Source organism: Thunnus thynnus, chromosome 24, assembly GCF_963924715.1.
Source record: "Thunnus thynnus chromosome 24, fThuThy2.1, whole genome shotgun sequence".
NCBI lineage: Eukaryota > Metazoa > Chordata > Actinopteri > Scombriformes > Scombridae > Thunnus > Thunnus thynnus.
Window position 1 is genome coordinate 20,014,922 of NC_089540.1, and position 13,781 is coordinate 20,028,702.

At 42.4% G+C, this 13,781-nt stretch overlaps 1 protein-coding gene across 3 annotated transcripts in view; it reads right to left on the minus strand.

The window, feature by feature from the left end:
• Positions 1-1,447: 1,447 nt before the first annotated feature.
• The window catches only part of LOC137177466 (BCL-6 corepressor-like), a 48,087-nt gene continuing 35,753 nt past the window's right edge, over positions 1,448-13,781 (minus strand). For all 3 annotated transcript variants that reach the window (XM_067583804.1, XM_067583805.1, XM_067583803.1), the window contains 5 exons: positions 10,025-10,191; positions 9,285-9,430; positions 7,952-8,029; positions 6,897-7,083; positions 1,448-3,213 (listed from right to left, as the gene is read on the minus strand). In XM_067583804.1, coding sequence (XP_067439905.1) covers positions 1,908-3,213; positions 6,897-7,083; positions 7,952-8,029; positions 9,285-9,430; positions 10,025-10,191 — 1,884 coding nt within the window. In that variant the 3' untranslated portion in view covers positions 1,448-1,907. The remainder of the gene's footprint in view (positions 3,214-6,896; positions 7,084-7,951; positions 8,030-9,284; positions 9,431-10,024; positions 10,192-13,781) is intronic.

The following is a 13,781-nucleotide window of genomic DNA, read 5'->3' on the forward strand; positions in this document are numbered from 1 at the left end:
CGAACTGCCAGGCTCCACCCACGTGATGAGTTCAGGGTTGGAGGAAATTTTAAAGTTTAAAAAACTCACGTTATGTTTATTCTAGTATTGTTCATGTTAATCAAGCTGCCTCTCATTCACGGGACTTCATTTTAGGTTTAGTTTAAAAATCAAAAATCATGTTGTGCATTTTCATTAAAAATGTTTGTTGTTTAGATAAAAACAAAGTAAAGTATAACTAAACTCTTAACCTGAAGCTGTAGCCACTGGTAAGGCTAACTGGTGTAAAAATACTGTTAAAGTATGAACCAGTCAGATTCAAAGATTCATAAGTGTAACAAGTAGAAAGAAATGCTAAGTAGTTAGCAGGAATCCTTTGCGATGCTAACAGCCATTAAGTGGCTACTAGCAATGCTAACCAGTTAGCTGTAAACCTTAATTACAGGCGTTGGAGATTGCTCGCAGTGCTACCCAGTTAGCTTTTATACTTGTAATGCTAGTTAGTGTAAAGAAACTATTAGCTGTCAGCTGTAAATATGCTAGTCGGCATTAAGACTGCTAGTAATGCTACACAGTTAGCTGCAACCAACTCTCATGCTAACAGGTGTGTTAACATCTTGCATTGCCAGCTAGCTGTAACCACTGGAAATGCTAACTTTAACAGATGCAAGACTGTTAGAAATGATAACCAGCTAGCTGTAAACATTTGTAAACAGACTGCTAGCAATGCTAACGAGTTAGCTGTATATAAAGTGATAACTAGCAGTAATTGTTAGAGCTGAAATACATTTTTTGTTATTGTGGTTATGTAAATAAGTAAATGTAATTTAGTTATATTCTTTGCATGCAGACACTATATGGTTGAAATTATTTAAGTATTGTTTATTACATTTTCTATTGAATGACATTGTGGACAGGTGGAGCCACAAGTTCTGTTAGATTGCTGCTGTCCCTTTAATACAGATGTGTGTCTTGACCGCAGTGAAAATGTTGTTTTTGAAAGGCAAAACGCCAACAAATATGGACTGAAGCTGAATATTTCATTGGATAAAAACATGTAATGAATTTTGGAAATTATTACATGTATCTTTTTTTCAAATAAATTTTGACTTTTGAACTTTACAACGCTCTGGAGTTATCGGAAATGTTTGGATCGTGCGAGTTGGAAACAACTCTACGCAGCCACCACTGGAATCTGATTCTACAGTAAAAATAAGTTCAACCATTTATAAAGGTAACAACTACCAGTAAAATGACCAGTAAGCTGTGAGCCTTTATAATGCTAATAGTGAGTATGAGGAGAGATAGCTAGCATTGTCAGCCTGTTAGCTGTAGCTCTTTGTAATGCTAACAGGTAATGCAATAATAAACACGTAGCTGTAAACATCTGTGATGCTAAAGGTGTAAAGAGACAGTAATGCTTTCCTGAGTGCTCGCTAGCTGATTTAACTTCAAGTCAGACAACATATTCATTTATTCCTTCTTCTTCATATTTATTGGACAATAAATAGTTTGGTGACGAAAGCCAACAAGATGCTGAATACAAAATTACACATAAAGGTAACAAACAATGTTCCAGACCAGAACAAATCGACCACTGAAACGGCATCATATTTACACCAAACTGCATTTACAAAGAACAGATAAAAGAATCGTGATTATTGGACTCATAAATAAAAAGATGCATATTTACAGTTTACATATAGCACACGTTAACTGTTACCGTCTCTCCGTGGAGGGCGTACTGTCCTTTTAAGAGTCCAGATATGATGTTTACTCATTTACAATATTCACACATTGGTTTTAATTTAATTTCCATTTGTTTGAAATCATTTTCTTTATGTAATATTGTTTTGTTGCTGAATCTTCACCTTAACTTTTTAAAGCTCAACGTGATTCTCGTCTGCCGGGTCGACCTTTGTGTCAGGTCATGACCTCGTTTTAACCCGGGTGCCCTTTCCAGCGCCCTTCCCCGGCTCTTTCTTCACTTCGTTCCGGATGGTACCTCCCCCAACTTTCATCCCCAGGTCCCTGATGTGGACTCTGACGTTCCCCAAGTTCCTTTGCCAGGCAGCATCCATCTTTATGGTCTTACCTCCTTGGCTTTGGGTGTCACAGGCGTCTCTTTTGGGGGCTGTGCTGTTACCACCTGCTCTCTTTGCCGCTTGGCGCTCCCATGTGTTAGCATCCCCTGTAGCATCCGACTTTGCAGCGCTGGTGACCCCAGAGTTCTTACTCCGCAATCGTTGTGGCTCCCAAACGCCACCATCAACCACAACACCTGGATTTGTCGAATCTGAAACCCCACCTCCGTTCTTGCTCCCCTGATTTTGTCGTTTCCACGTGTTAGCATCTGCGGCTCCATTTGAATTTGCAGTATTAGCATTCCCAGTGTTCTTATTTCGTAGTCGCTGAGGTTCTGACATGTCAGAAATAACCGAATTTGGAATCATCGCATTCCTACTTCGTAGTCGCTGTGGCTCCCACATGTTAGCACCAACTGCCATGTCAGACTTGACGGGAGTGTTCACAGTGGATTTACTTCCTTGCCGTTGTTGTTCCCACATGCTTGAGTCCCTCTTAGTGTCAAGATTAGCAGAATTAGCAATCCCAGCATTCTTATTCTGTAGTTTCTGTGGTTCCCACATTCTCGCATTCATTGGTATGTTTGGATTTGTTGTAGTCAGAACTCCAGCATTTTTACTTCCTTGCTGCTGTGGTTCCCACATGCTAGCATCCATTTTGGTTTCTGTTGTAGCAGCTGCAGTAGCATATCCCAAATTTTTAAGTCCTTGGCATTGTCCAGACTCTGCAGTCCTGTTTTGCCAGTCCACTTTAGCATCTACTATTGTCCCTTGTCGCGGTGGAGGTAATGATGGCGGAATACATTGCAGCGGTCTTGCTGATGGTCTTGGGGATGGCGGTGGAGGTGTTGGAGGTGGTGAAGTTTCCAGCGAGTCCCAGCGACTGTCCACAAACTCCAGGGATGAGCCGAGCATGCCGGCCAGCTCGGGGGTTGCCTCCACCAGCTCCAGAGGGTCCTTGGCATCCGGCCTGAAGGAGGACAGCTCCTGTTCATCGGGACCCGTCAGGAGCTGCGACAGCGACGCCTGCCGGTAGAACTCATCCTCTGGGACGGACTGCACGTTCAGCTGAGGGAAGAGGCGCCGGAAAGACCGAGACGTCATCCGGAGGCGACCCAAGACGTCGCACAGGAGGAGCCAGTTCCTGGGACTGGAGGGAAGAGAGGAGCAGAGATAAATCTAATTGCATTTGTTGTATTTGCTGGTGGTAGATGTTTAAGTTTTAAAATGAAATGTAAGGAAGGAATCATGACTTGTGAATTATGAGGTCAACTGTCAGTGGGAAGTAAATCAAAGCAGAACCACAGACTGAATGTCTCAGTAGAAACTGAAGTTGGAGAAGAAGTTGCAGTGGTTGCACCATCGACTGTATATAAATATGGACGACATGACAGCTTCTTAAAAGTGAAAACATTTCGATCGCCCCCTGGTGGCTGGCGGCAGTATAGGTCATAAACCCCGCCCCCTCCATGTTAGCGGATGGGACATGAACCAAACGATGGTTTCTGTCTTTTTTAGGTCATTTTTAATCACTGCTGTTTGTCCAAGTGCTCATTTTTCTGATAAGTTTGTTTTTGTTTTTATTTGACGATATAAAAAGCGGGTGTGACATCATGATTAACAGCTGTGACAGCTGCTCTGAAACCTCCGTCAGGTGACGGGACGGCTGAGGGGGGCGTGTCCCGCCGGCTATCATCCAGCTCTCACCCGACTCTACTGTGCAGACTCCAAATGATGTCACACAAGCAAGATGGCCGCTCCCAGAAAGGAGATATTTTGGCTTCACTTCTGCATAACAGCAGGAAGTGGAGATGTGTCGTCCATGTTTATATACAGTCAACGGCTGGCACCGTCTTCAGGTCTTTGGGCGGCTTCTTTTGCAAGTGCTGGTATTAGGTTCACTAACATTAATCTCTGATCTAATCTCTCTGTATGAAGCCCCAAAGTCCTGAAAGATTGTATTTTTTTTATCTTGCAAACAAGATGGATCTAATATGTCGGGAGAACAAGTTATGGGTGTTATGTGCACAAGATAAAACAAATATTATCTTTATTATGTCTAGATAACTGTCTGGATTCTGCACTGTGTTCACTGGACCAGGTTTTCCTTTAATGTGTCATCCGTCTGTATGTTCACACTTCTCATCACCACCAGTATCAGAAGAATTAGATCTGGATGAACATGAACACAGACAAGTCTTTCAGACTCATTTTTAAATTAAATTTTAAGATTAATTTTTAAATATGTTTGTCTGATGAGTGTTTCAATTTCAGACAAACCAAATGTCAGAAAAAGGAAAGCAAAGAGTTTTGTGTTTCATTGTGGATTAAACATTTAATCACAGCAGATTTAGAAATCTGGCTTCTATAAATGTCAAAGATGGAAGAAGAAAAATTAGTAGAAGAAGAAAAAGAAGACGATGAAGAAGGAGGAGGAGGAGGAGACTGTTTCTCTTTTATATATATATTCTGCAGCCTCAACATCAATGAAGCTGTTATTGATTCACAATGTCTGTCAATGTGTGTGTATGTCAAGGGCAAAGGAAGCCTAACACACACACACACACACACACACACACACACACACACACACACATACACACACACACACACACACTTCGTCAGGTTGTTTAAGATTCCAGCAGCAACTGGCTTTAAAGCAACATGTGGCCTTGTCCTCTGCTGTGTGTGTGTGTGTGTGTGTGTGTGTGTGTGTGTGTGTGTGTGTGTGTGTGTGTGCGCGCCCGGTGGCCTTGTATCCAGAAGAGCCATTAATACTACATCAGACACCAGAGAGAAAGAGAAAAAAAGAGAGAGAGAGAGAGAAGAAGAAGAAGAAGAAGAGAAGGAGAGAGGAGGAGAAAAGCGACAGGGGAGGAAGACGAAGTGGAAGCCAATTAGCCTCGTCGCCACGGCGATGCAATCCTCGTTAACGACCTCTCCGTCTGTCCTGCCTTTATCTCTCTCTCCTCCGCTGAGGATCTTTTTTCTCTCTCTCTCTCTCTCTCTCACACCACCCTTCATTCGCTCGCTCTCCCTCCTCTTCCTCCTCCTCCTCCTCCTCCTCCTCCGCTATTCCCTTTCTTTTCTAAGCTGCTTTCCGCCACCTTAATTGGTGTGTGTGTGTGTGTGTGAGTGTGAAAAAGAGGGAGACGTGTTAGAATAACACTGAGGAAGAATGTGTGAGTTTCAAAAAGAAGAAAGCGAGTGTGAATAACAAAAGACAAAGTGTGTGTGTGTGTGTTGCTGTGGTCCGTTGCTCTGGTCTGCTTTATTTAATCCTGCTGTGGTTAACGCTGTTTCCTGTCGTCCTGGTTCTATAAGTGATGGTGTCTTTAACCCTAATACTGTCCTAGCGCGTTCGCTCTTAGCTCCTTCAGTCGTTGTTCCTTTAAGGGCCGTCCACACCGACAACTATAACGAGCATCCGACTAAACACGCGCTGCACGCTCCAGCTGTGTCGGCAGCTTAGTAACATTGATATCGATGACTTGTTTTATACGTTGCACAAAGAAAGAAAAGGAAAGCCAGAAGGGTTGATTCACTAGTTGCTGTGATGTTTCAGTATTCACTGACCGAACTGCACCGACCGACGGTAGCAGACGCTGAAGCACGATGCGTAAAAGTGCACAGACGACCAGCCGGGGACACACGGTATGAGCGGATCTGAAGCCTGAAACGGTCGCCAACCTCGTCGTTTTTTTACATTATAACGGAGAACAAAGTTCCAGCGTGATTATATAATAAAGAGAGACGAACCTCTGGGTGTCATTCTGCTACATACATAAATATAAATAAATAAAGTAATGTCAGGCTAGATGGAGGTTTTGTCGTGTCATGTGGTTTTAGAGGATGGATTTTGATTCGCTGTCAGTGTTTCTATTGATCATCAAATCGCTCTGGAAGTGATCTCAACGTAGTTGTGGCGTGGATTCCGCCGACCACATGAGTCAGAATGATTATTAAAACTATATATTTATAGTTATAGTATCATAGTTATCGTCATAGTTACCGTTCTCGGTGTGGACCGCCCGTTAGTCTGAGCTACCTGAATCTTATTAGTTCTAATATGTTTGGTGTCGGCTCCCTATAAGTCCTAATAAGTTTAGCCCTAGTGTATTAAGCCCAAGTTCTGCTAGTCCTGGTCCCTTTAGCCCCAATATGTTTAGCCCTACTTCCTTTAGTCTGACTAACTGTAGTCCGAGTCCATTCAGTTCTAATTTGCCTGGTCCTGGTTCCTTTAGTCATAGTTTAACTCAAGTTCCTTGAACCCTGATAAGTTTTGCCCTGGTTTCTTAAGCCCAAGTTCTGTTAGTCCTAGTTCCTTTAGCCATAATATTTAGTCCTTTTTCCTATAGTCCTGGTCCCTATAGCCCCAATATGTTTAGCCCTACTTCCTTTAGTCTGACTAACTGTAGTCCGAGTCCATTCAGTTCTAATTTGTCTGGTCCTGGTTCCTTTAGTCATAGTTTAACTCAAGTTCTTTGAACCCTGATAAGTTTAGCTCAGGTTCAATTACTCCTAGTTCCTTTGTGTTTAGTCTTTTTAGTCCAAGTTTCATTAATGTTTAGCCCTAGTTCCTTTAGTCCATGTTCCTTTATCCCCAGTAAGTTCAACCCGAGTCCCTTCAGTCTAACATGTTTGTGCCTGGCTCCTGCAGTCCGAGTTCCTTTAGCCCTCAAACGTCTACCTTATATTTTTAACGGTTGTTCCTTTGGTCGTTGTTCCTTAGACTGAATACGATTAACCTGGTGTTGTTTAGTCCTGGTTCCTTTATCACCAGGACTAAACCCTGAGAGCGCGACACCCGGCGGAGGCGTATTTCTGACTCACCCCTGGGACAGCGACACCTTGATGTTGTAGCAGGGGAGCAGCGGTTGGTCGGACAGCTCGAACTCGAACACTTCCCTCCTGGCGCGTTGCTCCTCGTCTTCATCCTCCTCTTCATCCTCCTCCTCCTCCTCCTCTGGTCCGGGCGGGTCAGCCAGGATGTTGTACACTCCTCCCTCGCTGGACGGCTCTGTGAGAACACAAACAAACCAACAACAGAATAACATTTGTGATGGAAGTACTTTAAGCGTAGTTACTTTGGTGGTTCCATTCGCCCCGGTTCCTGTAGACCTCATTTGTTCATTCATAGATCCAGTATGTCTAGTCCTGCTTCTTTCAGTTCCCGTTCTTGTAGTCCTTATTTGTTCAGTCATAGTTCCATGATGTCTTGATTCCTTCGTTAGGATTTGTTTAGTCCAGGTGACTTTGTTGAGATCTGGTTCCATTAGGCTTTGACCACTTAGTCCAAATTAGTTCCATTGGGTCTCATTTGTTTAGCACTAATTTCTTTTGTACTAATCCCTTAATCCCTAATTAATTAAATTCTAGTTCCTTTGGTCCAGTTTCTTTTGCCAGTATTTAAGCCTGTTTCCTAATTGGTTTAATGGTAGTTCCTTTACTCCCAATTGGTTTAACTCCTTAAGTCCTAATTGGTTTAAAGGTAGTTCCTTTATTTCTATTCAGTTTAGTAGTGGTCCCTTTAGTCCCAGTTGGTTGAGTTCCTTTGTCTTAATTAGTTCAGTGGTAGTTAAGTTGGTTTAACAGTACTTCCTGTCATCTGAACTGGTTTATCAGTGACTGGTTTTGGAGTGGTTCCATTAGTCCTTCTTGGTTTGTTTTTTAGTCCTGATTCTTTAGTTGTATTTCAGACGAAACTTCTCTGATCTGAGAGGAATTCTGGTTCTTTTAGTACAAGTTTAACCATATTTATTTGTTGTCTAACTTTAGTCTTTAGTTGTGGGCCTAGTTCCTTTAATCCTGACTTATTTATATTTTCCCAGCCTCCCCGTCTTTCTCCCCTGATGATTCTGTCCATGCATGTTTGTGTGTAAACTAACCGCACACAGAGCTGCCATAAAACTCCCAGTAGATTCCCGGGTCGCCCTCCGACCTTCCCTGGAGGTCAGAGAGATAGTCTGCGGAGAGAGAGAGAGAGAGAGAGAGAGAGACGGAGATTTAGTGGCTTTTGCGGGCGATCAAAGAGGCGACCAATCAGAGAGGATGAAGGCAGCGAGATGAAAACAATAGAACCAAACACACACACACAAACACACACACACACACGCACACACACACACACACACACACACACACACACACACACATCCACACGCAGTGAAAGACGGGAAGAAGATGAGTGTTTGTGTTCAGACGGAGCCGGCTCGTCGCTGCGGCGCTTGGCGCTGAGTAGACGGATGCTGGCAGGAGTGTGTGTGTGTGTGTGTGTGTGTGTGTGTGTGTTTGTGTGTGTGTGTGTGTGTGTGTGTGTGTGTGTGTGTGTGTGGCAGTAAGCTGTTCTGGGATTCAGCAGCCAAGCCTCATTAAACCCCTCTGGAGAGAGAGAGAAAAAAAGGAAAGAGGGAGAGAGAGCGAACAAATACAGGCAGGGAATGGTAATCAGACAGGCTGGCAAACACACACACACACGGAAACACACGGAAACACACCGAAACACACACACAGAAACACACAGAAACACGCGCTGCATCGCTTTCCTCTCGTCTATTTCCTTCTCGTGTGCTCCACCGTTTTCACTGAATCAGTTTCTTTCTATACGTTTTATTCTCTCATCCCCCTTTTTTGTTTCATCTGCTCTTTCTTCTTTCTGTTTTCTGTTCATTTATCTCCCTCTCTCTTTCTCTATCTCCATCTCCAGCGACATCACCAGGATAAAACCAGTGTTGTCCAAGTTAACACGTCGATTCACTTTGTTCATTTCAAAGGAAAACATGTTTGCTTGTATATCTGGTATCACTGAATGCGTGTTTATCCAGATGTTTTAGCCACGTTAGCGGTGTGAATCTACGAATGGTCGGCTGGTCAGTCACTTTGGTTCAGACTGAAACATCTCAACAAATATTGGATGTGTAATTTGGTCAAAATTTAAATTATTTTTTTGACTAGAGCCCGACATAAATTGGCATCAATATTGTATTTAAAAAATGCAGTATCAGTCTTGTTCAACCCCAACAGAAGAAAGCGTGATTGAGTGATAGAGGCATTATTTAAAATGTTCCTTATTGTCAACAAATCTCATGAAAAGACTAAACACAGCACTGTATTAATCTGTCTCTCAATCCTCTCTGACGCACCTACTCTGTCTATCACTCAAGTTTTATAACTCCTGCAACTGTGCGTGTTACAATCAGCAGTAATAACGACACCTCTTACCCTCCAGGAAGGTTTCCATGGCAGCGCTGTGGGTCATGTTGATTGGTCCTCTACCAGAGTAAGAGGTGAGCGTAGGGTCGGCGCCACAGGCCAGCAGGAAGCGCACCACCTCCACGTGGTCATTCTCCACGGCATCGTGCAGCGGCCTGACGAGAAACAAGACTCAGAATAAATTTGCTTTATAAAACATGTTTCCTGAAACCAAGTCTATCCAGTAACAAAGGGATACATTTATATATCGCTGGGTTGCTTTGTATATAGGTGTTATATACACTATATCATCGTAAACTGAACATCTTTGGGGTTTTTGAAACATCAGCATTTTGGGGAGAGCACTAAACACATGACTTTTGAAGATGTCACCTTGGGCTCTAAATTCAGTAACTTGTAATTAAAATTTTTTGCTATTAACGATTATGGCACTATTAATGATAATTCAGAAAAATAATTACAGTAGGTAATGTGTATCCCATTGGAAATATAATTTGTTTACAGTGTGCAAATGAAAGTGCAAATGGTGCACCACAGAATTCAATATTCGTCTATATGCAGATGATACACTTTTCTATACCGGCACTAAAACACGCAAATTACCAGAAATATTGCAGAGAACTTGACCTCAATGATAGTTACAGCATTGTTTACATAAGATTTTAAGATTTATATTCTTGTCTTTCAATGTTTACTCACATTACCACCTACGATCAACTGGATTAAAACTCATTCGCCTCGACTCGTACCTGGTTCCATCCTGAGCGCTGCAGTTGACATCGGCTCCGTGCTCCACCAGGTGGCGTACGATCCCCAGCCAGCCGCGGGCGCAGGCCTCGTGCAAGGCGCAGTACCCGGCGTTGTCTCTGTGGTTGACGTCACAGATCCGTCGCTCCAGACAGTACAGCACCACCTCCTGGACGGCAAGGAGACACGAGGACGGCACAGTGAGAGCAGCACTTTCAGATTTTTAAAAAAGAAAGAGAGGAAATGCTTGCATTTTGCAATTTTCGGACCAAAATTATACAGAAACCCCCCATAAACATATAGTTTACATAGAATTCAATCCTCCATTGTGCAATTAAACTTGGCTAGTTTTCTAAAGAAATTATATCTTTGGGTTACAAATGAGATATCTGAAGATGTCACCTTGGACTCTCGGAAACTTTCATTTTCCGACGTGTTGCAGACAAAATGATTGATCAGAACAATAATCGATAATGAAATTAATCGTTTGTGGTAGCGTCAATAACAGCTGTCTTTATTGCTCCACATTAACAGCTGCTACAGGGTCCTGTCACTGGCACATAAATGTATGTTGATTTGGTGCATTAACGACGGACTCTGTTGTTTTTCTTGGGAGGAAACGGTCTTTGATTTAATGTCTTGACTGCGAGTTGGTCTGATCAATCAGCTCATCAATCGTAAAAGTATATCCCAGCCTTACAGGTGTGTAACAAAACACCAACGAAGAAGTGACACATTATTGGTAAAGGAGCAGTTCCACCTTCAGAAAAGCAGATGAGGAGACGAAATTTTATGAGAAATATAATGAAAACTCCCTCCTTTTCTTCTTCTGCTGCTGCTGCTGCTGCTCTCGAAAATGATTGCACCTTGAAAAAATGTGTGTGTGCTCATGTGTGTGTGTGTGTGTGTGTGTGTGCCCAGCGGAGCCGTGATGGATGACGGCTTCATTTGCAAACTGAGCTCGTTAGCTTCACCGCCGCACCTCAACAAGAGAGAGAGAGAGAGAGAGAGAGAGAGAGAGAGAGGCAGGGTGACACTTGTGAGCCCTGACAAGAGCTGTCACACTGCGCATGAAATATTCACCGTGTGTGTGAGTGTGTGTGAGTGTGTGTGTGAGTGTGTGTGTGTGTGTGTGTGTGTGTGTGAGTGTGAGTGTGAGTGTGAGTGTGTGTGTGAGTGTGAGTGTGTGTGTGTGTGTGTTTGACAAACGCCTGGAAACACACACATAATTTTCTGCCCTCGGAAGCCAAATGATTTTCAAACGTCACCTGAATTTCAATAAAGGACATCAGTGGAGACTCAGTGCTGCAACTTTAATGTCACAGGTTCAAATCCAGCTGAGTTAAAGCTGTAAAGTTTGTCCTGAGAGAAACCTCATTTTATCACGAGGAGAAACCTCATTTTATCACGAGGAGAAACCTCATTTTATCACGAGGAGAAACCTCATTTTACCACGAGGAGAAACCTCATTTTATCAGGAGTAGAAACCTCATTTTACCACGAGGAGAAACCTCATTTTATCACGAGTAGAAACCTCATTTTATCACGAGGAGAAACCTCATTTTATCACGAGGAGAAACCTCATTTTATCACGAGGAGAAACCTCATTTTATCACGAGGAGAAACCTCATTTTATCACGAGGAGAAACCTCATTTTATCAGGAGTAGAAACCTCATTTTACCACGAGGAGAAACCTCATTTTATCAGGAGTAGAAACCTCATTTTACCACGAGTAGAAACCTCATTTTATCACGAGTAGAAACCTCATTTTATCACGAGGAGAAACCTCATTTTATCACGAGGAGAAACCTCATTTTATCACGAGGAGAAACCTCATTTTATCACGAGGAGAAACCTCATTTTAACACGAGGAGAAACCTCATTTTATCACGAGTAGAAACCTCATTTTACCACGAGGAGAAACCTCATTTTATCACGAGTAGAAACCTCATTTTACCACGAGGAGAGACCTCATTTTATCACGAGGAGAGACCTCATTTTATCACGAGGAGAAACCTCATTTTATCACGAGGAGAAACCTCATTTTATCACGAGGAGAAACCTCATTTTATCACGAGGAGAAACCTCATTTTACCACGAGGAGAAACCTCATTTTATCACGAGTAGAAACCTCATTTTATCACGAGGAGAGACCTCATTTTATCACGAGGAGAGACCTCATTTTATCACGAGGAGAGACCTCATTTTACCACAAGGAGAAACCTCATTTTATCACGAGTAGAAACCTCATTTTACCACGAGGAGAAACCTCATTTTACCACGAGGAGAGACCTCATTTTACCACGAGGAGAAACCTCATTTTATCACGAGGAGAAACCTCATTTTATCACGAGGAGAAACCTCATTTTATCACGAGGAGAAGCCTCATTTTATCACGAGGAGAGACCTCATTTTATCACTAGGAGAAGCCTCATTTTATCACGAGGAGAAACCTCATTTTATCACGAGGAGAAACCTCATTTTATCACGAGGAGAAACCTCATTTTATCACGAGGAGAAACCTCATTTTATTACGAGGAGAAACCTCATTTTACCACGAGTAGAAACCTCATTTTATCACGAGGAGAGACCTCATTTTACCACGAGGAGAAACCTCATTTTATCACGAGGAGAAACCTCATTTTATCACGAGGAGAAACCTCATTTTACCACGAGTAGAAACCTAATTTTATCACGAGGAGAAACCTCATTTTATCACGAGGAGAAACCTCATTTTATCACGAGGAGAAACCTCATTTTATCACGAGGAGAAACCTCATTTTACCACGAGTAGAAACCTAATTTTATCACGAGGAGAGACCTCATTTTATCACGAGGAGAAACCTCATTTAATCACGAGGAGAGACCTCATTTTATCACGAGGAGAAACCTCATTTTATCACGAGGAGAAGCCTCATTTTATCATGAGGAGAAACCTCATTTTATCACGAATAGAAACCTCATTTTATCACGAGGAGAAACCTCATTTTATCACGAGTAGAAACCTCATTTTATCACGAGGAGAAGCCTCATTTTATCACGAGGAGAGACCTCATTTTATCACTAGGAGAAGCCTCATTTTATCACGAGGAGAAGCCTCATTTTATCATGAGGAGAAACCTCATTTTATCACGAATAGAAACCTCATTTTATCACGAGGAGAAACCTCATTTTATCACGAGTAGAAACCTCATTTTATCACGAGGAGAAGCCTCATTTTATCACGAGGAGAGACCTCATTTTATCACTAGGAGAAGCCTCATTTTATCACGAGGAGAAGCCTCATTTTATCACGAGGAGAAGCCTCATTTTATCACGAGGAGAAACCTCATTTTATCACGAGGAGAAACCTCATTTTATCAGGAGGAGAAACCTCATTTTATCACGAGTAGAAACCTCATTTTATCACGAGGAGAAACCTCATTTTATCACAAGTAGAGACCTCATTTTACCAGAGGAGATACCTCATTTTATCACGAGTAGAAACCTCATTTTATCACGAATAGAAACCTCATTTTATCACGAGGAGAAACCTCATTTTATCACGAGTAGAGACCTCATTTTACCAGAGGAGATACCTCATTTTATCACGAGTAGAAACCTCATTTTATCACGAGGAGAAACCTCATTTTATCACGAGTAGAAACCTCATTTTATCACGAGGAGAAACCTCATTTTATCATGAGTAGAAACCTCATTTTATCACGAGGAGAAACCTCATTTCATCACGAGGAGAAACCTCATTTTACCACGAGTAG